This window comes from Hyperoodon ampullatus (assembly GCF_949752795.1).
Source record: "Hyperoodon ampullatus genome assembly, chromosome: 18".
NCBI lineage: Eukaryota > Metazoa > Chordata > Mammalia > Artiodactyla > Ziphiidae > Hyperoodon > Hyperoodon ampullatus.
Genome location: NC_136931.1, coordinates 505,775 through 533,538, shown reverse-complemented (window position 1 = coordinate 533,538; position 27,764 = coordinate 505,775). Strand labels below are relative to the sequence as shown.

At 56.5% G+C, this 27,764-nt stretch overlaps 1 protein-coding gene across 1 annotated transcript; it reads left to right on the top strand.

Moving 5' to 3' along the window:
* Window positions 1-1,010: 1,010 nt before the first annotated feature.
* On the top strand, window positions 1,011-27,189 carry SPIRE2 (spire type actin nucleation factor 2; the record flags this gene model as incomplete). The annotated part of the gene is made up of 14 exons (XM_079723864.1): window positions 1,011-1,281; window positions 8,898-8,938; window positions 13,224-13,583; window positions 15,389-15,469; window positions 15,556-15,720; window positions 16,428-16,514; window positions 16,688-17,083; window positions 17,664-17,841; window positions 18,820-18,935; window positions 21,133-21,267; window positions 21,359-21,426; window positions 25,861-25,888; window positions 26,501-26,616; window positions 26,845-27,189. 14 exons carry the CDS (start codon window positions 1,011-1,013, stop codon window positions 27,065-27,067), a joined length of 2,265 nt encoding a protein of 754 aa, XP_079579990.1. The 3' UTR covers window positions 27,068-27,189.
* Between the last annotated feature and the right edge of the window lie 575 nt (window positions 27,190-27,764).

Genomic DNA, 27,764 nt, shown 5'->3' with positions numbered 1-27,764 from the left:
AGACCTGCAAATATCGCCAGCATGAAGAAATGTCCAGGAATCTGCACGACATCTGCTCCCCAGGGGGTCCAGGGTCGGACCCTTGCCTTCTTGCCTCTTATTTCCCAGGGCCGTTTGGCCGTGTTATTCTGACCTGGTACAACCAGGGCTGAATAGGCCTCGGCTGAGCCTGTGAGCCGGTGCCGCCTCCCACGCACGGGGGAGAGACCAGCCGGGGACGAAGCGCTGCTCCATCGCAGGTGAACTGCGCCTCTACTCAGGTTCCACGAAGACACCGACACCGGGGCTCTTAACGCTGCCGCGTGTCCTCGCTGGAAAGGGACGCCTATTAAGTGCTTCTACTCAGGTCTTTCTGCCTCTCATCACCCTGAGCGGTGACTCTTGAGGTCACTCTGCCAGCCGGCTCTGCGGCACCGTCTGCTCCTCCTGCAGTCACGGGCCTCCCGGCTCTGCCGCAGCCCAGAGTCCAACGTGCCGGGGCCCCACTATTACCGCGGTGGGTCTTGGGCTGGATGCTGGCCTGGCACGCGTGTGAGAGCCCGGCGTGGGTTCGCGGGCAGGGCGAGGAGAACCGCGCCTCCCTCCGAGCGTCCCTCTGCGGGTCCCGGCTCTGCACCCCCCTCCCCGGTCCCTTCCACCTTCCTCACCGCGCCCCCTCCCCCGGACCCTCCCCCCAGCAACCGGATCCCGGCTTCTCCACCCCCTTCTCTGGCCCAGCTCCGCGCCCCCTCCCACCTGCCTCACCCGCTCCACGGGCCTCCCCCCGCCCCTCCCTCCCTCCCCTCCTCCTCCTCCTCCTCCCCTTCCCTCCCCCTCCTCCTCCCCTTCCCTCCCCCTCCTCCTCCTCTCCCAGGCCTCACCTGCGGCCGCTCGCGCTGGGCGGGGCCCGACGATGACAAAGCAGCGGCTGGCGGCGTGGGATCCGCCCCCCGCGCTTCTCGGGCGCGTCGGCCCTGGCGCGGCTGTTATGGAAACGGGCAGGGCGCGCAGGCGGCGATGATGGGGCGGCCATGGCCCGGGCCGGCAGCTCCAGCGGCAACGCGGCCGCGGGCGAGCGGGCCGGGGGCGCTGGGCGGCCAGAACCGTGGGAGCTGTCCCTGGAGGAGGTGCTGAAGGCGTACGAGCAGCCCATCAACGAGGAGCAGGCGTGGGCCGTGTGCTTCCAGTGCTGCCGCGGGCTGCGGGGCGCGCCGGGCGGCCGGCGGCGCATACGGGACATAGCGGACATCCTCCTGCGCAGGGACGGCTCGGTTAGCGCGCAGCGGGAGCCCGGCGCGGCTGGTGAGGCCGGTGGCGGGGGTGCGGCGGGGCGGGGGGCGGTGTCCGCCCGGGGGGAGGGGCTGAGACCCTCCCTCCCTCTGCTGGACCAGGACCCGGACCCGGCGCCCCGCTTCCGGCGCCTTCCCTCTCTGGACCCGCCGACCTCTCCTATTTCCGCGCCCGCCCTCTGCCGCACTGGGGGCCCCTCCTCCGCCTTCTCTCTCTACGAGACTGGAAGGCCCTCCTCCCTCCTCTCCCCTTTCTGGATTGGGATCCCCCAGCAACTCCTCTGGGACGCGGGCCTCCACCCCTTGCCCTTGCTTTTCCTCTCTCCCTCTGCTAGACATGAAAGTCACTCTCCCGACCTGGGACCCTCACCACCCCCCTTTCCTGGATTCCCCCCCACCTGAAACCCATCTTAACATCAGGGCCAGCTGCTGGCTGGAGAGGAGGGAGGGGGCTTTGGCTCCTTGCCTGAGGCCCTTCAGCAGGGAGACTGGCCTCTGCCCCTCCTACCGCGGTTCTCCCCACCTGGGCTGCTTCCTTTTTCCTCTGGGGGTCTGCAGCCCTCACACCTTCCCACCCAGTGACTGGTGGTGTGGATCCTTGTTGGACTGGTAGGTTCAGGACAGGCGCTTAGGCACGAAAGGAAACACCTGTTTTCCTCGGGCTCGTTTTCCGTGGGTATGAGGATTTAACAGAGAATGTGTAAAATTTGGGGAACAGCTTGCTTAGTGTTCTGCTCTGAACCATGAACGGGAACCAACAATGAAGCCCTTGAAAGATACTTGGAGTCTATGGAGAATGATGAGTTTAAGTGATTTGTAGCCTCTTTAAGAAAGAAGTTTTCTTCCTGGAGAAGCAGAGTGCTGGGACGGAGCATATGATGATGTTACCCCCAGAAGTGATACCCTTGGAGGAGCACACAGGCCAGCTGTGTGTGCTGGAGGGGGTGGGTTTGGGCAAACTCATGGAGGTCTGGGAAGGACCAGGGCAAAGCTAGCCAGAGGCGACGGCTCCTTTGGTAACGGGGAGGGGTCCGCTGAACCTCTCCCACCCCCTAGGACCGTCACTATTTCTCCACAAGCTCCTTCTCATCTCTGAACCCTGCTCCCACCTCCCTTAACACCTCAGCTGTGTGACACTTGAGAGTTGCTCTGTTTTGCACAAAAACACTTACTTGACAGGAGAAAATAATAAGAGCTGGACTCAAACAGTACTGTTCCCATTTTACAGTCGGGTAAACTGAGGCTCGGGCTTACCCATAGTCACACAGGAAGTGGCAGGATTTGGATTCAGCCCTGATGCTCTCAATGCGTGTGTCCACCGTCTTCAAAGGCTGGGCTGAGAGCACGATCCAGGATGGCCTCTCCGCATCGGTGGGGCCCTGGAGTCTGCATATTCACCAAGGGCTTTTCTCTTAAAGCTGTATGTCCTCCTTAAAAGACCTTCCCTGTGCCCCTCCTCATCCCTGAAGACAAACAGTGTAACCCAGGGGGTGGCTTCTGGTACTGCAGAGCAGTACAGGACTATAATGGGCCTGCCTGGTCTGACCCTCTGATTTTAAAGATGGGGAAGCTGAGGCACAGAGTGGTAAGTGGTTTGCCACCAGTCAGATGCAGAGCGGAGGGGTCCCTGCATCTCTGACTGTGGGGTCAGTACTCTCCACAGTGGACCACCAGGGCCATCCTCGGGGGCAGCGGTCATCTGGTTTTGTCCACCTCTCCAGCCCCGGGGATGTGTCAGCCCCTTCTTCCTGGTCCCTGCAGGCCCAGCGGCACTTGTGCTGCCTTCATACTCACAGGTCGACTGGAAATCCAAGGCTGCGCTTCAAAGCTCACGTGTGGCCACTCTCCACTGACCTGTATGGGGACATCCCAGCCCACGACACAGAGGAGCCCAATTTCATTTTCCCTTAGACATGATCTTTGGTTTCTGTCCATAAACACGTCTTGTAAAGGTGGATGAGGTTTGTGACTTGCTGCCTCTTTAAAGATTAAGAAAAATAGATTACCCTGAACTTTCTCCTCTGTCCCTGTTGAGCTTTTGTGAATCAGCTGAAACTTTAGACCAGCTGTGTCCCTAAGGTAGCTAGCCCAGCGTTTCTCTGGGACTTGAGTGATTACTGGATTCACTGAAAGATGCGTGTTTATCTCGTACTGTAATCGCAGTTGAGAAGGAGGTTCCCATCCTCCCTCAGGAAGTTTTGGTAAATGTAGGCATTAAGTCAACGTTTAAAATAACTTTAAAGAAATCAACAACCAGGGACTTCCCTGGCGGTCCAGAGGTTGAGACTCCGTGCTTCCACTGCAGGGGGAGCAGGTTTGACCCCTGGTCAGGGAGGTAAGATCCCACATGCCGCGTGGCCAAAAAGAAGAAAAAAGAAAAGAAATCAACAACCAAACTAAACCTGACTTGCGGCGGGGGGCAGGGGGTGTGGAGGAGTACTATTACTTTAGCGTACGAGTGGGACTACTTCCCACTTCCAGCTAAGCAGGGGAAGCTTACTCGAGTAAACTTCCTAGTCGGCAAGTCTGAAGACTTCTTCATAACTGCTTGGAAGCCCCCTTTTTCAAGTGGGAAAATGGAAAAACATGTTAACAGTGAAGTTATCTTTAAGAGGCCATTATTAAAACCTCCTGATGGGGAAGGGTGTTTTGTTTTGTTTTTAAATTGAGGCAAGAAAGTCCATCAGGCATCTCTGCAGTGCGTGTGCTGACCGTTCTCTGAGGCAAAGCCCATTCATGCAGCGTGGCCAGTGGTCAGTGGTCCTGGGACGCTTTCAGTGGCATTTGTCCTCCTGATGCCTCCGGGGCAGGCCCGCCAGGACACTGCCTGCTCCAAAGCAGCGCTCGGCTGTCACCTTGCCTGAGACCTCCCATCCTCCCAGCCTACATCTGCGGGGAAACAGAACGTTCTTTTCTCCAGGCACCAGGCTCTCCACCATGAAAACCCCCTTGGGCAGGTGGAGGGTGGGTGCGGGGTGTTGATGGGGCTCCTTTCACCTCCGACCTTCTCCATTCTGCTTACACTAATTTACACACTGCCCTGCTTTTCTGGGTTTTTTTCTTGTCAATTTTGATGCTGGAATTTTTCACAGGCCCCTGTCTTCACGCTTGGGTGCTCATGTGACCTGTCCGCCAGGTCACACCTGCCCCTGCACCCCTCCTCCCACTCTGTCCTTTTCTGCCTGTAGTTCTGAGGCCACTGGCCCTTCCAGGCCCACCCCCACCAAGCACCGGGCCCTGTCTCCAGGGTCAAGCTTCCCCCTTGCAGCCCACCGCTGCCTAGAGGCAAGGCCTTCCCAGTTCACCTCGTTTGCAGCCCTGAGTTCCAAACACAGAGACCATTTAGTTTGTCCTGCGTTAGACCTTGGCATCCCTGTCATGAGCTTCATGGGGCCCAGTTCTCTATCTACCTCTTTACCTCCAGCCCAGTAGGTGGAGAAATAGCAGTGCTGGGGTCCCCACTCCTCCTGCATAAACTGGGTTGAGAGTGGCACATGCCCAGGCAGTGGGGAGGACTCATGAGGGGACATCAGTATGGAGCCCACATCACCTTGGGCCCAGGGATCTGTGCACACAGACACAGAGACACACGTGCTGCTGTTGCTGCCCCTGCTGCTACTGTTTCTGTACTGCTGTCACTGTGTGTGTACGTGGGGCCGTCTGTGCTCACTGGAGATGCCCCTTCCCACGTCTCCTGGCCCGGCACGTCCCTTCCCAGGAGCTGAAGTGGGACCCCTGGTGTTCCAGGCAAGCCTGCGTGTGCTGTGGGCTGTGGGCCCTCAAGGTGGACTTGCTGAGCCTCATTGGGAGATCGCCTCCTGAGTGACCAGGGACTGTCTCTGTAGCTTGCCTATATCTTTTTTAAAAATTGTATTTATTTTTGGCTGCGTTGGGTCTTCGTTGCTGCGCGCGGGCTTTCTCCGGTTGCGGCGAGCGGGGGCTATTCTTCGTTGCGGTGCGCGGACTTCTCACTGCGGTGGCTTCTCTTGTTGCGGAGCATGGACTGTAGGCATGTAGGCTTCAGTAGTTGTGCCACATGGGCTCAGCAGTTGTGGCACGTGGGCTCAGCAGTTGTGGCTCGTGGGCTCTAGAGCGCAGGCTCAGTAGTTGTGGCGCAGGGGCTTAGCTGCTCCGCAGCATGTGGGATCTTCCCGGACCAGGGCTCAAACCCATGTCCCCTGCATTGGCAGACAGGTTCTTAACCGCGGCACCACCAGGGAAGTCCCACCTGTGTCTTTTTAAATGGCTCTCCACACAGATGGACATACAGGTGAGGGCTGAGTGTCCAGCAGTGAGAGGAGAGTAGGGGCTGGCTGGGAAGATGAAATCCTGCTTCCGAGGAGAGCATACTTCCCTGAATCTCCTCCTGGCAGCCAGAGTATTTCTGGTTGAAACATTTTCTTTGAACCAGGTCCTTCCCATATGGCTTTTGTCTTCTGCTTCTTGACCCCCCACCAAAGCTACCATGCACCCATGCTGTCACGCAGGGGTCCTCCCGGGCCCTTTGCTCCTGTGAGGTCACACAGTCAAGATATGGTCTGGGGATGCAGCGGCTCCACCTTGCCATCCTGGGAGACAGGGAGCGAGGGAAGCACTGCTGTGAGCCCATCCTACAGACGAGAAAACCGAGGTTCAGGAAGTAAAGCAGCCATGCAGTCACCCTCGGGGAGAGGTGGGGACAGTGCTGGCAAGGAGACTCAGCCTTAGCTCGCGCCCACCCCTGCCTGACCTTGGGAAGTTACGTAGGCCTCTGGGTGCCTCAGTTTCATTTTCTGTGCAGTGGGGGTTTGTTAGCAACTGCCCCAGAGGCCATGTGGTTGTTTGGGGAGCCTTGGGACATACCTGGCCCCGGAGGCACTGGCTTGTGGGCTGTGATCCTGGTCCCCTGTGCACCTCCCCAGACACAGCTGGGGAAGCAGCTCCCGCAGGTTCACGTGACGGGCCCAGAGCAGGACTGCGGGAGTCAGGGGCCTGGGCGCTGCTCCACTGCACAGTTCTTGATGGGAAACATCCTCCGCTGCAGAGAACACCAAGCACCCCCTTCAGAAACTGGGGGCAAGGGCTGAAGGCACTGCATGGGGCAGGTGGGCGCGCGCGCGCCGGAAGGGTGTGACTGTGTGAGCTGGTGTGCTTGTAGATAGCATTGAGATGTAGTCTCACCTCTGAGCAAGGATTGCCTCACAGGAAGGCAGTCCCTCGACAAGCTGTGTTCCCTGTTGGGACACCTGTGAGATGCCTGTGCCTGGGGTCACATGATAAATGACCCCACGGTAAGCTCAGCCCACCCGGCCCTTTGCCAGTTCTGCCCCGTGCTTCTAGAAGAGGCTTCAGGTCTTTGGGGTCCCTGGGGGACCCGTGTGCCCTGGAGACTTGGCTCATGGGGATGCAGCCCAGCCTCTCTGCCACTGTAGGGCCCCACTTCTGCTACCCAGGTCTTCACACAGAAGGGGTCCTTGGTCCCCGGGACAGCATCAACGGTTCAGTGCCAGGGCCACGCTGTGGGGGCCGAGGTATTTGTGTGGCTTCCACAAAGGGAGCACTGGCCACTGGTTGCTCTGGTCCCAGGACGTGGCCGTCTAAGCAGATACGCCAGTGAGTGTCAGATGCTAGGGTTTCACTGTGATCCTGTTAGACTCCTGGGAGGGAGTTTGGCCTCCGGGTACGGCCCACTCAAGGAGGAGGTGGCCTGGAGTTGGCACCCCTGTAACTGGGCAGATGAGCCTGTGCTGAGCCCAGGGCGCCTGAGCACAGGTTGCCCACCACTGTGTCAGCTCCGCCTGGAAGCCCCAGCTCCACCAGTTGTTAGCTGTGTGGTCTTGGTAAATCTCTGTATCTCTCTGAGCTTCAGGTTCCTCCTCTGTAAAGAGGGAGCCGTGGCGCCAGCCTCCATGAGGAGTCTGTGCCAGCTGAAGCCATGGTAAGTCATTTGCTAGCTCTGCAGCAAAGCGCCGGGCACAGAACCACCGTGGGGCCCGCCAGTCCTTGCGACTTAAAATACAACTGGGTTGGTCAACACTCACCTTCCAGACCGTGCTGGGTTTTGATGGGCACTGAGGGCTGGCTGCCCCCTGCCCCCTTGAAATCAGGGAAACTCGGGGCCTGGCACCTCCGGGAAGCACCTTTGTCAAGTGTGATCCCTTGCACCTTCCATAGCCCCCATTCACAGCTACAGGCTTTTACTGACCATCGAACACCTGTATACGCCCAGCTGCTCACTGGGACTTAATGCTCACTGTTGCATTAACTCCACTGATGCTGGGGGTGCAGTGTCTTCCATTATTTAATGGATCAGCGCGACACAAACGCCCTTTATCTTTGGCAATCTTCCTGTCTCTTGATGGCATTTTGAAAATATTTGCAGAGTTAGCAGGTTCACTTAGCAGAGAATTTCACGGTTTGTGTGGTTTTTGTTTTTTTGGTTTTTTGCGGTACGCGGGCCTCTCACTGTTGTGGCCTCTCCCGTTGCGGAGCACAGGCTCCGGACGCGCAGGCTCAGCGGCCATGGCTCACGGGCCTAGCTGCTCCGCGGCATGTGGGATCCTCCCGGACCGGGGCACGAACCCGTGTCCCCTGCATCGGCAGGCGGACTCTCAACCACTGTGCCACCAGGGAAGCCCAACGATTTGTGTTTTTTTTCCACCTCAATTTAAGGCAGCTAAACTTCATACCCTAACACAGTCCTGCGTGCCTTATTCAAGGAAGGTGGTGGAAGGAGGTGGGTTTTCTGAATCTTGTCCAGCCTGGCCTCTTGGGAGGCCCGGGGGTGGCTCAGGGAGTGACTGGAGCATAGATTCTGGGGTCCCCCAGCCTGGCCACAGCTGGCACCACCACTTACTAGCTGTGACACCTTGGGGCAAACGAGCTCACTCCCTTGGGCCTCTGTTTCCTCATCTGTGAAATGGGTACGAGAACCATCTACCTCCTGGGCTGTACACCAGTTACACGACTGAGTACTTATAAACATGCCAGCTCAGTGCCATGTTTAATAATAAACATAATAAAATACCTAGAGCCCAATTCAACACCTGGGTTTCGTCCTGGGGACTCGTGAGTCTCTGGCAGAGACAGTCTGGGGAGAAATCCCCAAATCCAGAGGTGGTGGCCAGACGCCAGCTGACCCAGCGCAGCTGTCGGGAACTCTGGAGCAAGGCCTGCCCTTTCCACTGTGTCTGGGTTTCTCATCTAGCTCTGATTTGGGGGTGTGCGGCTCCGACCGTGAGGGCTTTCCCTGGGCCTGGCTGACCCGAGCTGGCCCCTGGCTACTTCCTCTCTCCCCTTTCACTCGTGCCCCCAGCCTTGCTTCCCGAGGGGCCTGGATGGACTCCGTGGCCCTGTTGGCTGCTCTGCTCTGAGTGGTTGCTGTGCAGGGCAAGCAGGGGCTGTCTTTGCCAGCCGACCCTCCGCCCCTGGGGCAGGGCTGCACGGCTCGCCTGGTGTCCAGCCCGGAGCTGGGCCTTGTTGGTGTCCATCCAGTGACTGATGACTCAGCTTTCTGGTTTCTGATGGAGACCTTGGGTGATGCACTGTGTGCTCCTGGTGGGGGGACAGTGGGGGGCGGGCGCCGGCCCCGTGTGTCGGGTCCCGGGGCCGCTGAAGCTGGTCCTGACTGCCTCTTCTCTCCCCTTGCAGAGTCCACGGCGATGGTGTCACCGGCCAGCTCGGAAGCCCAGGTACTTTAAAAACAAACTTTACACGTTAAAAGTTAGGTGTCTTGTATAACGCACATAAAGTTATACAGTTGTTCCCGTGAGGCAGGACGCAGATAAATGCTCAGTGGCTTAGCGGAAGGGCCTGATGGGGAGATTGAGGCCAGAGGGCAGGCAGTGGTGGGGGAGCCCGCCAGGGTGGTGTAGACTCGGTGGGCCCCAAGTTCAGGGGAAGTGATGCACCTCCCTCCCTCTCCCCTGCGACCCCCGGGCTCCTGGATGGGCCTCCCACTGACCCGAGGGAGGAGGGGGCAAAGGTGATGTGGTCTCCGGGGCTCCGTGGTCACAGAGTGTTGGACAGGAATTGGGTCTGGGGGACAAACAGGAAAAGCAGCCCACAACCAGTGTCCTGGAGCCCCCATCCAACCCAGAACGCAAACCTCACCTGGCAGGACCTCTTCCTGTGTCTCCTGTCCGATCCGCCCACCCCCAGGTAATTGAATTTGATGTTTATCATTCTCCTGCCTTACAAAAAACAGTTCTGTGCAAATACGTATTTATATATTAAACACAGTGTTAGAGCAAGGGTGTGGGCACAGGCCAAACAAACGAGGCTGTATGGTTTGCTGTGTAGAATTTAGAAACAATAATAAAACCATCCCCACGTTTTTGGACTTTTTCTCATTGCCACAGGCTGGCAATTCTTAATAATGTCAGTGATAAGATGCCCCCTCTGGCTGGGGTGGATGCCCTGCTGTTTACACAACATGGATTTCCCGTAGGATTGCTGTGCACTCTGTGCTATACAGTTTTCTGGAATTTGAGGGGGAAAAAGCCAGCCACGTGTTTTCAAGAACCGATTTCACTGCTCACCGGCTCCTGCTGCCCGCAGGCCTTGAGTAGACTTGTGTTCACGACCTCCCGTTCCAAAGGAGGCCTCTTGTTATCAGTTTTGAAAATATTTACAAGGAACTTTGTATGTAGGGGTCCAGTCTGCACCCTTCTGCCTGGAGCCTCATAAATCAACCTGAGAGCCCCACCCGGGGAGGTGGGGCAGGACTGTCCTGTGCCGTTTGCCTAGATTCTCACACTGGCCCTTCAGTTACTCGGGCCGGTCCCTGGGGCTGGCCCACTGGGCCTGCGGGTGCCTGGTTCCCATGCTGCCCGGGCAGGCGGGGTTCAGGGTTCTGAGACTCTTGGCCGGCCGCCCAGATTTTTCCTTACAGGGAAGCCGGTGGTCTTTGCCTTTGGGAGGCTTTTAAGGAGCAGCTATCAGATAAGAGACTGCAGTGGAGTTAACCCTTTCACTGATGTGATGCCCACACGGGCCTGCGACCAGGAGCACCGGGGGAGGCTGGGCAGGCGGCAGGCCGTGCTGCGCTGGAGCGGGGAGCTTTGCCACTTGCCCCACCCCATGGGGCACAGTGGCCTCCTTCGGAGAGACTGGGTCAGGGCCACCCCTGTGGTTGGCAGGGGCTGTGAGGTCCCCCCGGGGGGGTGGGAGTGGAGTTCACTCCCCCCCACCATCTCCTTCCTGGCCCCCACCTCCGAGCCAAGGAAGGACCGCTGGACATTTGTGTAAAGTGAGGCCCACGCCCACCCAGTGGTCCTGAGGGGCGTCCAGGTGCTTTCGGGAGATCCCACTGCCGCAGGGACTCCACCAGCCACGGCCTGGCCCTTCGGTCACCTGTCAGACGTGACCGGCCTTCGGCCTTTGGGCCTCTGACTCATGGTTCTAGGGTGCGACTTGGAGCCAGGTCTGACCCTCGCCTCCTGAGGCAGAGATAAGACGTCTCCAGGCTGGGAGCGTTGTTGACTTTTGCTGGAACTTTTCTCCCACCGGGGCCTTCCTCTTCCCACGCGTCCGGTGTCCCGAGCCAGGCTGATGCCCCTACGCCCCCTCCAGGCTCAGGGTGTCTCCTGAGGCGTTTCTGCAGGACGGGGAAGGCCTGTTCCCTGCACAGCACTGTCACTCGCACCTGTCCTTCAGCTCTGCTCCAGCCCACTCCCTCGGGGCCCGGGGGGGGGGGCGGTGGCATCACAGGAGAGAAGAGGGGAAGCCAGAAGGGCCCCCGTGTGCCTGGTGAGGGCGCAGCTCTGTCCGTGGCACAAGGTCGGGGCACAGGCTGCAGGCCAACCCGACCCCCAGGCCAGTGCGGCCATTCTGTGCCATTCTGTGTCTCTGCCCCACCTGTGAAACCAGAGGTTACCTCAAGGCTTGTGGCAAGGTTAAGTGGCAAAGAGCTGCTGTCATTTTGTCGTGTGTGTATCTTTTGCATCGTTGTCCTCAAGGGAAACCACGAAAGCAGTTTCAAATACAAAAACAAAGTGCCGTCCACACTGGATGCAGCTTCCTTATTCTTTTTTTTTTTCTTTTTTTAAAGATTTATTTATTTATTTTTGGCTGCATTGGGTCTTCGTTGCCGCGCGCGGGCTTTCTCTAGTTGCGGCGAGCGGGGGCTACTCTTCATTGCAGTGCACGTGCTTCTCATTGCGGCGGCTTCTCGCTGCGGAGCACGGGCTCTAGGCGCACGGACTTCAGTAGTTGTGGCATGCAGGCTCAGTAGTTGTGGCTCACGGGCTTAGTTGCTCCGCGGCATGTGGGATCTTCCCGGACCAGGGCTCGAACCCCTGTCCCCCTGCATTGGCAGGCTGATTCTTAACCACTGCGCCACCAGGGAAGTCCAGCTTCCATATTCTTATTTCTTATGCTCAGCCGAGCCACTGGCTGGCATGGAACTGCTTTCCCCTTGGTTCCTCCACCTCCCTGTCAAGCAGACCCGTGTCCCAGGGCCACTGTGTGAGCAGGGGCTGTCGGGTGCACACGGCACTGGGACAGATGACTGTCTTCCACAGAACCTGGATTCCTAGATGCTAATGGCAGTCTGTGAAAACAGGGTTCCCCGCCAAGTAAAACTGAAAGCAGAGTGAAGAGGTCTCTCTACCGCAGGACTCATATTTCTAATGTGCTAATCCACTTTTTAAAAAACTTATTATGGGACTTCCCTGGTGGCACAGTGGTTAGGAATCCACCTGCCAATGCAGGGGACACAGGTTCGTGCCCTGGTCTGAGAAGATCCCACATGCCGTGGAGCAGCTAAACTCGTGCGTCACAACTACTGAGCCTGTGCTCTAGAACCCGTGAGCCACAACTACTGAGCCCACGTGCCACAACTACTGACGCCCGCGTGCCTAGAGCCCGTGCTCCGCAACAAGAGAAGCCGCCACAGTGAGAAGCCCGCACACCGTTACTAAGAGTAGCCCCCACTCGCCGCAACTAGAGAAAGCCCGTGCGCAGCAACGAGGACCCAATGCAGCCAAAAATAAGTTAATTAATAAATTAAAAAAAAACTTATTATGGAGAAAGAATTTCAAGCATATACAAAGCCAGCAGAATAGCATGGTGGGCCCCACAGCTAGGGACACACCTGCCCCCTGGTGACCCCACCCTGCTCCTCATACCATACTGAGGTACAATTATTTTTTAGGTTTTTCTTTTTCAGGTTAAATTTACGTACATTGAAATTTACATGCAGCTTAAAATACTTAAGGGAGGGGATCTTGCTTTTTGTGAGTTCCAGTGTCAAACTTTATCGAATAAGCTAGTCTTTCTCTTCTGATTTAAAATATACTGTTATAGCATATGAAAAGCTAATGTTTCATTAGGTTGCCTCTCTGTCTTGTTTTAAACAAAGTTGTTGGGGTAAGCTTTACATTTGGTGAGTTCTGACCAATGTATACCATGTAAGCAACACCGTACTCAAGAATACAGACCTTTTCCAACGTCCCCAAAGTTCCTGTGCTGCTCCAACCTCCACCCCCCATGCCGGCTGGGAGCCATGGGCCTGCCCTTGGTGACTGTAGATTCGATTTGTCTTGCTTAGAGCTCCGTGTACGCGGAGCCCAGCAGCCTGGAGTTCTGGCTCCGGGATGTGCACGGGGGTCAGGGCTCCACACGGCTGCCCAGCTCACGACTTGTGTGGGTACACGTTTTTCCTCTCTCTTGGTTCAATTCCCCAGAGAGGAGCTGCAGTCCCGTGGCAAACGCGTGTTGGATTACAAGAACTTGCCACACAGTTTTCCACAGTGGCTGTGCTGCTCGGGGAGCACCCTGTTCCCCGTTTGGGTGACCCTGGGCGCATCCCCAGGGAGGACAGCTGCTGTTCCATTTCACCATTAGAAGCCGCGCGGTGGTGACCTTCTCCTGCGGCGGCTGGGACCCAGGCCCGCCGCCGGCCCCCTCCCGGCACCCCTCCCGTGTGTGTGTGCCCTCCCTAACTGTCTGTGACCGCGGGCCCCTGTCCCGCAGGTGGTTCAGTCGCTGGGCTTCGCCATCTACCGCGCGCTGGACTGGGGGCTGGCGGAGCACGTGGAGCGCGAGCTCAGCCCGCAGCTGGAGCGGCTCATCGACCTCATGGCCAACAGCGACTGCGACGACGATGGCGGTGGCGGGGCAGCCGACGAGGGCTACGGGGCCCCCGAGGAGGAGGAGGAGGCCGAGGGCGGCCCCCGCGCCGTGCGCACCTTCACACAGGCCATGCGCCTGTGCGCCGCACGCCTGACCGAGCCCCGGGGCGCTCAGACCCACTACCAGGCCGTGTGCCGCGCGCTCTTCGTGGAGACGCTGGAGCTGCGCGCCTTCCTCGCCAGGGTCCGAGAGGCCAAGGAGGTGAGTGGAGACTGGGGGGCGCCCAGGCCGTAGGGACCAAGGACATGGGGGCGTCTGGGAGGGGCTTAGGGCGGGGCAGACGGAGCACGTGGGGGCGGGTGGAGCAAGGGGTGGGGCCATGAAGGCTCCTCCACCCGCAGAGGCGGGGCCAGGTGGGCGGGGCCAGGCTGTCCCTCCCCGTCCCTGCCTCTTTCCCTGTGTCCCTCTGTCGGTCCACAGGGGGTTCCACCCTGGCCCATTGTTTCCTCTGACCAGGAAGCGTTCCTGCACAGCTTCCCTGGCCCTGAGCTTGAGCAGGCTCTCAGGGTTGTTTTGATCGATGGGCCTGGGGCCCAGCGCAGGACAATTCAGATGCTGCTTGAGCCACCTGGCCCTCATCTGCAGCCCAATCCTAGCCCAGTGGGGGTGGCCCCTCTGCACAACCTGTGCCTCCGAAGCCCCATCCGCCTTCTTCCCTCCCCACGCTTCCCCGGCATCTCAGAGATGTCCTTCCAGTGCTCTCACTGTGGATGGTCCTAATGCTTTTCTGTCACCTGTCCTGTTGCTGAGGTCAATTCCTTACCCAGGCAATAAAAGCTCTTTGTTTTAGGAGCAAACAGCTCTAGACTTCAAGCAGTTGACCCAAGAGAAGTCTGGGAAATTGGAGGAGGCGGTGAGAGGGAGGCTGTTGGTTGGCATTTGGGGCAGAAACAGCCTACTCAGGGGGCAGGTAGAGATACTCCAGGAACGACAGGAGACCCACCTTCATGCCCTTTGCGGAGACCGCCAGGTCACACGCAGGTCTATTTTTAGAATCACACAGCTTGTGCTTCTCAGAGACTTGGCAGAGTTTTCTAGAGCGTCCCAAAGCAGTTTGGCAAGTGGCTTGGGGTGAAAGCCAGGGTAACCGGTTCTGTGTGATTTGGGGGATGGGGAGGCCGAGGCTGTGCGCTAAAGGCAGCTGCTCCTCCAGGGAGGAAGATTGGTGAGAGCAGAGACCCAGCTGCTGCCAAGATCCAGGGCAACGAACCTAGCAGCTTCTTCCCAAATTCTCAGCATAGAACAGCTACCTAACATTCCCCAACATCCTTCTTGGGCCCTCACCACGATGGCAGAATTTTTCCCAGTTCGTGAAATACATCCCTGTGACTGTTGGCCTTGACCAGCTGAGTAACTCACCCTCTCGGCTGTCCACCCACCCATCCAACTACCCATTTATTGATTCATTTATTCATTCAACCAATGTTTAAGACCTAGCACGTGTCACACGGTGCTGGGAGCCAGAAACACTAAGATAAAAAAATAAAAGCGAAAACAGAAAACGTGGTTCTGGCCTCATGGAGCCAGCCATTCAGACAGCAATCAAAGCAGCAGATAAACGTACAACTGCAGATGGGATCGTGTGCAGAGAAGCGGCCGAGGGTGTCCCATGAGGGTGGGTGTGCGTGGGGCCCGGGGGCCCTGTGAGCTGAGGTCTGAAGCCCTCAGTGAGGGGGATCAGTGAGGGAAGGGGCAAGATTCTCCTGCAGCCAGGAGGTACCGTGTGGGTGCTCTGTGGAGGTTGTGCTTTCTCCCCTGCCCTTGCCTGGGAGATGCGGCCACAGATAGCCAGTGGGGCGCAAGTGTTCCCGTGGGGCTCCAAGGCTGATGACTTGGTTCCCGCAGATGTCTTTGTGAGCCCCAAAGCCTTGTCCAAAATGCCCACTTGTCCCTTTTTTAGCTGGTGGACTAGTAGCCCATGTGGTACACAAGCGTCCCCGGGGGGACAGACCAGCAGGGCCCACATCCCCACAGCTGCTGTTCTCCCATTTCTCCTGGACTTACAGATGCTGCAGAAGCTTCGGGAGGATGAGCCGCAGTCAGAGAAGCCCCTGATGGAGCTCGACAGCCTGGGGCGCACGGACTGGGTAAGACGTGGCCCCCGCTGGCCCGGGGCACAGCCCGGGAGCCCTGCCCGGGGCTAAGGGCCATTTTCATCTTCTCGGGGGCCCAGGCCCGACTCTGGGTCCAGCTCATGCGGGAGCTGCGCCACGGAGTGAAGCTGAAGAAGGTGCAGGAGCAGGAGTTCAACTCCCTGCCCACAGAGTTCCAGCTCACCCCCTTCGAGATGCTGATGCAGGACATCCGCGCCAGGAACTACAAGCTGCGCAAGGTCATGGTGCGCCCCTCAAGGTCATGGTGGGCCCCTCAAGGTCATGGTGGGCCCCTCGAGGTCATGGTGCGCCCCTCAAGGTCATGGTGGGCCCGTCAAGGTCATGGTGGGCCTCTCTAGGTCATGGTGGGCCCCTCAAGGTCATGGTGGGTCTCTCTAGGTCATGGTGGGCCTCTCTAGGTCATGGTGGGCCCCTCAAGGTCATGGTGCGCCTCTCTAGGTCATGGTAAGCCGTGTTGAAGGGGGTCCACGTTCAGCCCCCCTCTGCTCGCTGGAGCCACTGCTTGGTGTGCTGGCCACTGAACTGGGGCAGATGTGGCCCGGAGTCACATGGCGCACGGTCCTTTCAGGGACACAGTGTGACAAGGGCAGGGACAAGGGGACCAGGGGCAGCAGCTGAGGCTGCAGGATTGTCCCATTTAACGCTCACGTAGCCCCTGCTGTGTGCCAGCATCGCTGAGAATCTTAGACGTGCGAGTTAATTTCATTGTTATGACAACCCTATGAGGTGGTGCCACTGACCCCCGTTTCCACATGAATAATCTGAGATGCAGGGAAAGCCTGTGGTCAGGCCTTGAAGGCCATGGCCACACAGCCACTGCGAGGGAGGCTGGAGTGAGGCCCAGGCGCTGCCCATGGCTGCCTGAGCCCCTGTCAAGGCCGCAGCCCTGGCAGATGGGCCCTTAGCCTTGCTGCCCTCACCCCACACACAGGTCAACGGGGACATCCCTCCCAGGGTGAAGAAGGATGCCCACGAACTTATCCTGGACTTCATCCGCTCCCGGCCTCCGCTGAAGCAGGTACCGGCTCCCTTGGGGCGTTTGGAAGGTTGGTTCTGGGGCAGTCACTGCCCCTGGAGCACGCAGGGCCCCCACGTCCGCCCCTGTGATGCCGTGGGCTCCGGATTCCTCATGCAGGGTTCCTCCCCAGCTTGGGAGTCGGCCCCCACCTGGCGCTGCCACACCCCCTGCAGGTCTCAGAGAGAAGGCTTCGCCCCTTACCCCAGAAACAGAGCACGCTGCACGAGAAGATCCTGGAGGAGATCAAGCAGGAGCGCAGGCTGCGCCCCGTGGAGGGCAGGCACTGGGACGGGCGGGGGGAGCGGGGGGAGCACGGGACGCCCCCGCCCCTGCCCCTTGCCTCCCCTCCGCCCCCCAACCCGTCCCGTCCTGTCCTGCCCCACCTGCTGCCTGCCCCAGGGTTCGGCTCTCTGCCCTGCATCCTCAACGCCTGCTCTGGGGACGTCCAGTCCACTTCCTGCATCAACCTGTCCATCATGGATTCCGGGAGCACTGCCCAGCGCCCGCGGCCCCGGGTCCTGCTCAAGGCGCCCACGTTGGCTGAGATGGAGGAGATGAACATATCTGAGGTCAGAGCCCACGGGTTCCTGAAGAGAGACGGAGGGGGAGGGGGCAAGGACACAGCCAGCGTCCGTCCGGCGCCCAGCTCTGTGGGGCGCGCCCTGCTTTGAAGCTGGTGTCCTGCTGTGGGGCTGGGTCTGCCCTGGGGGCAAGCATGGCCGGGCTCAGGACCCTTTCCCATCTTGGTGGCCCAGAAGGGTCACTGGGACGGTGGCCTCGAGCCACTGTGGCCTCTGCACAAAAAGGTCTAAAGCAGAGCGCTCCGTCTTCCTGGGGCTGGGAAGCTGGGCAGCCCCCCTCGGAGGTGAAAAGCCAGCATGTCCCAGCGGGGCTCTGCAGCCTGGCTGCTGCCCTCTGAGCCCGGAGACCTGGATGGTGGCCATGTCCACGGGCCCCACCTGCCCCAGACCTGCCCTCCCAGGACTTTCCAGGGGCCGCAGACCAGGGTGTGGTTTTCGAGGCACCCACCTCCCCTTGGCCTGGGCAGTGTGTAGCGGAGGCCCCTGTGCCCGACACCTCGGCCCAAGGACCGGCAGGAGGCACTGGCGTGCAGAGAGGTCAGGGAGGTGATGGCTGGCGTGTTCGCAGGAGGAAGAGTCGCCGTGTGGGGAGGTGACACTGAGGCGAGACCGCTCTTTCTCGGAGCACGACCTGGCCCAGCTCCGGAGCGAGGTGACCTCTGGCCTACAGCCCCCTGGAGGCCTGGAGCGGGCTCGGCCGCGTATGGGCAGCGTGCAGTGCTGGATGCCCAGCGCCCAGGAGCCAGGTGGGTGCTGCACTCCCTTCCCTGGGCACCCTCCTGCGGACGCCCTTTGCCCCTGCCCGGTCCCAGCGGCTTCAGAGGGTACAGGGAGCTCGCACCTGCAGGAAGGGTATTTATCACCCCAGGCAGCCATCCTCCACCTTTTAAAACTTTATTAAATTACTAATACATATTCATTGTAAAACTTAAAAAAAAAGTTCCCATGATTCTATTACCTAGGGATAATTGCCATTGACATATTGGTGTATAGAAAGAAAGCTGGATGGATGGACGATTGACAGATCCTTCTAGTCCTTCTGTCAATGGAGACGTGCCCACAGAGTAGCACACACCACTCTGGAGCCTGACCAGTGCCCTGGGTTTTGTCACGAGCCCCGCCCTTTCCCCGTCGGTCAGCACGCAGGACGGTACGGTTCTGCTGGCCACGCAGCGTTAGTTGGTCCCCTCCGTGGTGAAGGCTGGGCCCCACCAAGTGCCCCGGGTCACAGGGTTGCCACCCCGCCCCGTGCCTCCCACCAGGCGTGGCCAGGCCCCCTTCTCTCCCCTCAAGGTTACCTTGAGCCCCCGTGTTGCTTTCTGGCCCCTCTCGGGATGGTCTCATTTAGTGGCTATGACTCCTGGTGTGAAGAGGTCCAGGCCAGGCATTCCGTACCTCACTGTCCCCCCATGGTGGAGCTGGACCCCCTCTTCCTCCTCCGACCCTCTCTGCCCCTCTGGGTCTCCAGGCAAAGTGTGGTGAGGGGCGCTGACCAAGGCTGCCGCGGCCCCATCATGGGACTCAGATGCAGGCCCCTCTGGCCTGCTGCACTGCACAGGCCCTCAGTGTGGGTGACGTGTCCTCTACTAGACCCTTCACCCCCAGGAAACCACCGCACCATCACCTCCTGCTGCCTGGAGGGTCATCTCCCCCTTCCCTAGGCACAGCTGTCCAACGCCAGGACACCTGCAGGTTGTCCTGACAGCCCCCGGCTCTTCTACCAGGTTCTGTCAGCGTCCAGTCCCGGCCTGACCCCAGCTCCCCGCCACGCAGTGACCTGGGCTCAGTCGAGGACGGGCCTGGGGCCTCCGAGGCCCCAGACACCAATCACCGGTGGCTGGTGAGTGTCGGAGGTGCTGTCGTCCAGGGTGGCTGTGATGGGCTGGTGTGCCGGCTGGGCTCAGGAGGGGTGAGGGCTCCCCTCAGTGGTGTGCAGGGTCCTGCCCATCTGGGCAGGTTGGGCTTTGCTGCCGCCCCCTGGACCTTCTGGGCACTGCGGCCCCCCGGGCCGGAGAAGGGCCTTGCTAAGGGGACGACAGCCCAGTTCCATCTCTGGGGGGTCAGGGCAGGTGAGACGCCCAGCGCCCTGTGCCTGGAAGGCAGCGTGGTGACACCGGAGAGCACTTTCTCAGGTCTCGACTCTGTGCCGTTCCCTCTGCGCCTCAGTTTCATTGGCTGTGAATTTTGTCTGACTTTTCATTGTGAAGAGCTAACAGTTGCTGATGTTTTGAGGTCCCCACTTGGACCTGAACCGTGGTGCATGATTTTATCAAATGGGATGAGAACACTGAAGTGCCTGGGGGGCCACAGGGCACCTTGCTGGCGTGGGGAGGAATGTCCAGAGTGTGGTTGTCATAATTGCTTCCTTGAAGTTTTACCAAGAGCCTCAAGTGAGAACAGATGTTCAAAGACTTTGAAAAGTTAAGGTCGTGTTACTGTTAATACTCCCCAACTGAAGGGCATGCTTTCACCTCTGAGTCCTGTATTAGGTATCTGTTGCCGTGTAAAAAATCACCCCCAAACTTAGCAGCTACAACAACACATTTATTATCTCACAGTTTCTGTGGGTCCCGAACCCAGAAGTGGCTTGGCCTGGCGGCCCTGGCTCAGAGTCGAGTGAGTCGAGTGAGGCTGCAGCTGGAGTGTCGGCAGGGCTCCCGTTTCACCTGGAGGCTCCACCCGCCTCCAAGGAGGCTCCTCCCCCGGCTGTGGTCAGGAGGCCTCAGCTCCTCCCGTGCGGCCTCTCCCCGGGGCTGCCTGAGTACCCTCACAACATGGCTCCCCCGGGGTGAGCAATCCGAGAGCCAGGAGGAAGCCAGTGTCTTTATGACCCAGTCTCGGAGGGGACACGCTGTCACTTCCACCTTATCCGTTCAGTACAAATGAGTTACCGAGTCTTACTCAGGGGGCCACTTCTTGACAAAAGGGATGTCAAGGATTTGGGGGACGTGTTTGAATAGCAAGTCCCATGAGTGTTTCTCTTCCGAGCGGCTTGGCTATCAAACCCGAGAACTTGAGTGGCCTTACCTCTGCCCTGAGTGTGTGCACTGCCCAATCTGCCGAGCACCCAGCTTGAGATCTCTTGGCAATGTGTGCAGTTAGTGTAACACCTGTAAGGTTTAGAGGGGAATTATTCAAATATAAACAGCACCACCAGGCTACTAGAAACAGAAATCAGAATCCAGAGGACCTGGACGCTTCTGGTCAGAGAAGAACACGGGGCCCCAGACTCACCCGATGCCGCACAGTAGCAGCTGACCAACAAGCCTAAATACGACAATCCTGAAAGTCTGACCCATAAACACTGTCCAACTCCCACCAGCCTCTGGTGCCTCCCATGCCGCCTCGTCTTGGTAGCTAACGTTTCGATTCCAGGCGCCAGGCACTGCGTCCTCTCAGTGGAGCTGAAATGCCCCGCTTATAGAAGAGGAACTGACGCTTTGAGAGATGGAGTTCTGTGCTAAGAACACAGGACTGTTCCCCTGGGGGCTAGGACAGGGTGTACTCGCCATGGTGGCCCAAAGGGCCGGGTGGTTATGACGAGGTGGACAGGTGCAACCACCTGACTGGCAGACCCGGAGTCGCAGTGGATGGTTGGCGCTGGGAGGGAGGTGGCAGTGGGGGAGGGTTCCAGGAGGAGGGACAGTGGGCCTGGGGACTCTGGCTGACTTTGACTGGCCTGGTGTTGGCAGGTGGGGAGCAAGGCTGGAGGCAGATGCTTCAGGTCTGGGAGCACTGCGAACGAAGGTGGGACGGGCTGAAGGGTTACATGTGCAGCGAGGCCGTCGACGGGCTGGGGGCTGGCCGGTGGGGTGGGCGGGGCCAGGTCAGAGAAGCCTTGCCTGTAGCCATGCACAGAGAAGTCCCAGGGAGCAGTGGGGCTCCCTGGCGTGGCCGAGCTGAGGAGCGGGGCGTTTTATGGGGCTGCTGGGCTTGGTGGACCAAGGCCAGGGAGGTGCCAGGGTCCTCAGGGAAGAGGGGAACTTATGGAGACGCCCTGAGAGCCTGAGACTGGCCCCTCGGGCCTCCTGCCACAGGAGTTCAGCCACCCCGTGGAGAGCCTGGCTCTGACGGTGGAGGAGGTGATGGACGTGCGCCGTGTGCTGGTGAAGGCCGAGATGGAGAAGTTCCTGCAGAATAAGGAGCTCTTCAGCAGTCTGAAGAAGGGGAAGGTGAGGGGCCCAGGGTTGGGGCAGGTGAGGGCAGGACTGGGCCTGGCGAGTTCTGGACAACACTGGGCTCTAACCAGGCCTTCCCGTACAGATTTGCTGCTGCTGCCGGACCAAGTTCCCACTGTTCTCCTGGCCGCCCACCTGTCTCTTTTGCAAGAGGTGAGTGAGCCTTTTCAATGCACCTTGGCTGTGAATTAACATGAGAAGGAAGGGTAAGAAGCCTCTAGGCTTCTGTCCAGTAGAGCTTCCTGCGATTCTGAGGATGATCTATCAGGCACTGTGAGTCGTGCAAGGAAGGGATAGAATTTTTAATTTAATCGTAACAGCTGAGCAGCCCCCACTTTCAGCCAAGGTTGGGTAACAGGAAGCAGGACAGCCAAAAAGAAAGGAAGAAAAAAACCCCTCAAAGACATGAAACACTGGTTCTCAAGACATCAGGTATCAAGCAACCAACGGGAAGCAGACAGGGTGAGCTCTATCCTAGGACTGCCTCAACTCTGGACTCGGAGCCTGTTCAGCTCCTGGAGTGGAGGAGCTAAAGCTGAGAACCAGGGGACCCGGGCAGCTAGAGTCCTCCCCTCTGGAGAGAGTCCTCCAGGAAGCAGGTCTCCAGAGACCTGCAGAAGGTCCCCCTTGAGTGTTCAGAGTTCTGATCAGCACATACATGCAAGGAAATTACTGAGGGTTTGGAAGGAATCATCTTGAAGCACAGATTGGCAAACTCCAGCCCATGGGCCAAATCTGGCCCACTGCCTATTTCATAAATAAAGTTTTATTGGAACACAGCCACACCCATCTGTTTATTATTCATTTAGCCACACCTAAAATGTTGACTATCTGAGCTTTTACAGGAAAAGTTGACTGACCTTGTCCTAAGGGTTTAAAGGAACAGTACCAGGAATAGTGTCTGTTCCCACCAGCCATGGTGGAAAGTTGTGTTTCATGGCCGCTGAGTGGAATACACAGGAAGGTCTTGCCTCACTAGCGGGAATAAGTGCCCCTAGACTGAGTACTGCTCCAGAACTAACAAATCACAAAAGCAAGACCAGAAAGGACCAAACTATTCCCAAGTATCTTGACTGTTACCCAGAGCAAAGCTCAAGAATAGGAATAAAAAAATATCCAGCACCCAGCAAGATAAAACGCCTGACATCCAATCAAATATTATCAGGCATGTCAAGAAGCAGGAAAACATGATCCATGATGAGAAAAATCCATCACATCACCCAGAACTGACACAGATTTTAGGATTAGCAGATAAGGACATTAAAAGGTTTTTTGTTTTTTGTTTTTGTTTTTTTATTTTTTTGGCCACACCGCACAGCATGCGGGATCTGAGCTCCCCAACCAGAGACTGAACCCCACGCCCCCTGCAGTGGAAGTGCAGAGTCTTAACCACTGGACCACCAGGGAAGTCCCGTGGACATTAAAAGTTTTTTTTTTTTTTTTTTTTTTTTTTTTTTTTTTTTTTTGCTGTACGCGGGCTTCTCACTGCCGTGGCCTCTCCCGTTGCGGAGCACAGGCTCCGGACACACAGGCTCCGCGGCCATGGCTCGCGGGCCCAGCCGCTCCACGGCATGTGGGATCCTCCGGGATCGGGGCACGAACCCGTGTCCCCTGCATCGGCAGGCGGACTCCCAACCACTGCGCCACCAGGGAAGCCCCACATTAAAAGTTTTGAACTGCATTTCATATGCTGCCAAAGTTAACGACATGGAAAAGGTAAAGAAGAGACCAATCGAACCTCTAGACGTGAAAACTGGAAAGTTTGGGATGAAAATTACACTGGATGATTTATAGCAGATTAGACATTCAGAGGAATGTGCAGAAGAAAAGATTAGTTAACTTGAAGACCGAGCAATAGAAACATTATCCAAAACAAAAACACTGAGAGAAAAGAATAATGTAAAAATGAAAAAAGGTGTTGGCAAACTGTGGGATAACGTTAAGAAGCCTAATAGAGGTGTAATTAAAGTTCCCAAAGATGTGGGGGCAGGAAAAGTATTTGAAGAAATAACAGCTAAAAAGGTTTTCCAAATTTGATGAAAAATATAAACCTACAAGAAACTCAGTGAACCCCAAGCACAAGAAATATGAATAAAATCACACCAAGACACATAATAATTAAATTGGTCAAAACCGGTGATAAAGAGAAATTCCTAAAGTCAGTCAGCAAATAAAGACATGTTATGTACAGAGAAAGAGAAAGATGACTGCAGATTTCTCATCAAAACATTGCAGGCAAGATGTCAGTGGAACAACATCTTTAAGGTACCGAAAGAAGAAAAAAAAAACGGTCAATCTAGAATTCTGTACCCAGCAAGAGGCAAAAGTAAAGACATTTCCAGAAATACAGAAGCCAAAAAAAAAGTTCTTCACCAGCAGACCCACACTGGAACAAATGTTAAACGAGGTCTTCCACGTAGATGGAAAATGACACCAGATGGAGATCTGAATGTACACAAAGGAATAAGAGCACTAGGAACAGCAACTCCTAACATATAAGATTATCTTCTTATACCTCTTTAAAGGGTAAACCAATACCCAGCAACCAACAAGGTAAAATTCAGTGTCCATCATCCAATCAAAGATTACCAGGCATGCAAAAAATTAATAAAAATGTATTTGGGGGGTTATCACATATCTGTAAGTAAAAAATATAACAATAGCATTAAGACCAGAGGTGGAGGACTGTAAGTATGCTGTTATAAGTTTTCATATGAGATGGTAAAATATTACTTGAAGGAAGACTGTGATAAGTTAAAGACTATACTATGAGCCCAAAAGCAACCACTGGAATGGCTTTTATGTCAACAAAGAAGATAAAATGGAATCATAAAAAATACTCAATACAGAAAGCATAAACAGGAAAAGGGAACAAAGAACAAATAGGACAAAAAGAGAACAAATCACAAGATGATAGACTTAAACCCAATTATATCCACAATTACATTAAACATAAATGGTATAAACAATCCAATTAAAAGGCAGAGTTTCTCAGATGGAATAAAGAAAGTGAGACAATCTGCTGTCTACAAGACATGTAATTTATTTTTAATTTAATTTTATTTTTTGGCTACGCTGCACGGCTTGCAGGATCGTAGTTTGCCGACCAGGGGTCAAACCCAAGCCCCCTGCAAACCCAAGCATGGAGTCCTAACCACTGGACCGCCATGGAATTCCCAAGACATGTACATTAAATAAAAGACACAAACTGGTTGGAGGGAGGTGGGTGGAGAAAGATACACCACACCAACAGTAGTCTAAAGAAAGCTTGAGTTGTTATATTAATATGATACAAAGTAGACTATGGAGTAAAGAGTATTATCAGAGTTAAAGGAGTTCATTTCATAATGATAAAAGGAGGAAATTATCCTGAACATTTTCCACACCTAGCAAGAGATTGAATATACATGGAATAAAACATTGACAGACTGCAAGGAAAAATAGCTAAATCCATGGTTATAGTTAGAGATATGAAACCCTAAGGGCATAGGAGATTTGAATGACACTATCACCAGCTTGATCTAAGTGACATTTAGAGAAACTAGACCGAACAGTGGGATGTATGTTCTTATCAAGTGCACACGGAACGTTCACCAAAATTGACTATTCTGGGTCAAAAAACAAGTCTCAAAAATGCAGAAGGGGGCTTCCCTGGTGGCACAGTGGTTGAGAGTCCGCCTGCCGATGCAGGGGACACGGGTTCGTGCCCCGGTCCGGGAAGATCCCACATGCCATGGAGCAGCTGGGCCCGTGAGCCATGGCCGCTGAGCCTGCACGTCCGGAGCCTGTGCTCCACAACGGGAGAGGCCACAGCAGTGAGAGGTCCACGTACCACAAAAAAAAAAAAAAAAAAAAAAAAAATGCAGAAGGATTCATATCATACAAAGTATGTTTCCTGACTACAGTAAAATGAAGTCAAACTAATACAGAGGTTTGTTGATGGTGAATTAATTCTAGAACATCCATGCAAGAGTGCATGGTCCCTTGTTTTAAAAAATGAATTTGGACAATTTGTACTGATGTGGAGAAGAGCCCTGGTGTATCTTTATAGGATAGTACGCATGATACCCCATTTCCTTTTCTGTATTTTTATTTTAAATGTATGTTTTTGTTAATTTATGCTTAGATGTGGAGAATGGAAACTGCTGATAGCAGGGGTCATCTCCAGGATGGGCTTTACAGGAGAGGACTCGTGTCTAAATTAAAATTCTCGCTAGTGTTTGAATTTTTACAACAAGAAGGCATTTACTTTTGAAATCATGTATGGGAAATAAAAACTGTTAACCACTGCTTAAAGCTGGGCATCTCACTTGAGGGCCCTCTGGCTCTGACAGTGTTGTGGAGAGAGGGCTCAGGTACCCTCCCCTCCAGACCAGACGCTCCCCAGAAAGTGCAAGGAGGGGCAGAAGTATTTTGGGTGTAGAGATGAGTAAAAAGAAAAGCAAGATTTGGGAGTGAAATGAAGGTAAAGCACTGACGTGGCCAGGGGTCAAGCAGGAGGCGAGGACAGCCTGGCCCTGCCTGTGTGCTGGGCGGGTGCTGGACCCCTCACAGCTGGCACTGCTAACCCTCTTCTTTTCTCTCCAGAGCTGTCTGCAGTTCCTGCAGCATAAAGGTGAGGACCACCTGGGGTCAGAGCGAGGGCCCACATCTCAGGCGTCCTGCGGCCTGACTGGGCCTGTCCGGGGGTGGGCGGAGGCTCTGCTGTCTCCTGTCGGATGATCCCTGCTCACTGCTCACCTCCTTCAGCTCCTTCCTCCAGAGCGATCCAGTCCTACACTTCCCGAAACTGCAGTTTTTAAAGACCCTTGTAAATGGTCCCTTTTTTAAAAAATTAAATATTCTATGTTAGTAGGCCAGTGCCAGGAGACCCGTCTCTTTCTCTAAAAGCCCTCCTTCTGACACCCCAAATTCCTTGAGTGTTTTTGGAAAGCCTCACTTTATAGCAGCTTGGGGTGTCTGCGTACACGCAGCTGTGCACAGAGGTAAAGGATAACATTTCGAAGGGTGTCACCCCTTTACACCTCGTCCCAGAAACAATCTTCTGTTTGAGGGATTTTTACCACCACTCTTTTCAAACCGTTACTTTTTATGCTGCCACTTGGCCCCAGAGAGAGCACCTCATCAATGTTAAGTACTGATAACATACAGGCCGCAATGCTCCATCTTCTGTGTTGGCGGCTGTCCCGGGGGACCAGGGTGCCTGGAGTGTCTCTCTGTGTTGCAGATGAAGATGCCGTCTAAGAAGTTTGCACACATCCCCGTGTACACGCTGGGCTTCGAGAGTCCTCGGAGGGTGTCAACCGCCAAAGTCACGCCGGCACAGAGAAGAGACACCTTCCAGTGCGTGCCTGCCCTTGGTGACGTCCCTGTGGTGGGCAGGCATCACAGTCACCTGCAAGCTGGGCGGGGGCCTTTGTGCTGGGGTGGGGTGGGGCTGAGAGGTCAGAGCCCAGGACCCAAATCCCTCCCAAGGGAGAGCTGCTGCGGGATGGACTTTGCTCTGCCTGATGTGGGCATGGGGGGACGTGGAGACTTGGGGGCACCCCTGACGGCCCCGTCCTGCCCCAGACCCCTGCAGGGGCCCCACTGGCGGAGCGTGGAGGAGGAGTTCCCGCACATCTACAGCCACGGCTGCATCCTGAAGGACGTCTGCAGCGACTGCACCGGCTTCGTGGCGGACGTGGTGCGCTCCAGCCGCAGGAGCGTGGACGCCCTCAACACCACGCCCCGCCGCGCCCGCCAGACCCAGTCCCTCTACGTCCCGAACACCTGGACGCTCGACCTCAAGTGAGGGCCGTGGCCCCCTGGCCGCCTGGTCAGAGGCTTTTCGAGGTGCCCGGGTGGCCATGCTTCTGGGGAGGAGCCAGGCTAGTCCGGGACCAGGCGGAGAAGCCCCCGTCCTGGGGCACGGCGGCCCCCGGCCCTCGTGATGTGCATGTACATATATACATATGCAGATACGTTTATATAATATATACACACAGCATATATATTTATATTCATGCTTCCTGGCCCCAGAGTTCATTTGGGGTCAGGCTCACTCCAGGACCCTCCCTGGGGGAGGCTGTTTCCTCTCAGGATTCCTTGAGTAGAGCGTGGTGGGGGTGGAGCGGATGGGAACAGGTCTTCTCACTCAGACGCAGAGGGGGCACGTGGGCATACAGCAGAGGGGCTCTGGGGAAGAAGGTCCTGCCCGCACGTTTTCTTTTCCGGCAGCTTCCCCTCCCTGGGTGGACGTCCAGGCTGGGACAGGGGTCCTTGGTCCCCAGGGGGCCTGGAGCACCCTCCTCGCACCTGTGCTCTCCTAGCAGGGCCGTGGGCTGCGGAGGCACCTGGGAAACCTCTGAGTGGGCTAGGATTCCCCTGTTGGGCATCCCAGCCCTCCATGTGGAAGGTCTAAGGCCAGGCTCACTCCCGGCCCCCACCTGGCATCCGTACCCCGGCCATCCGCCACGCAGCCAGTGTCGCTGGCCTCACACACTCAGAGG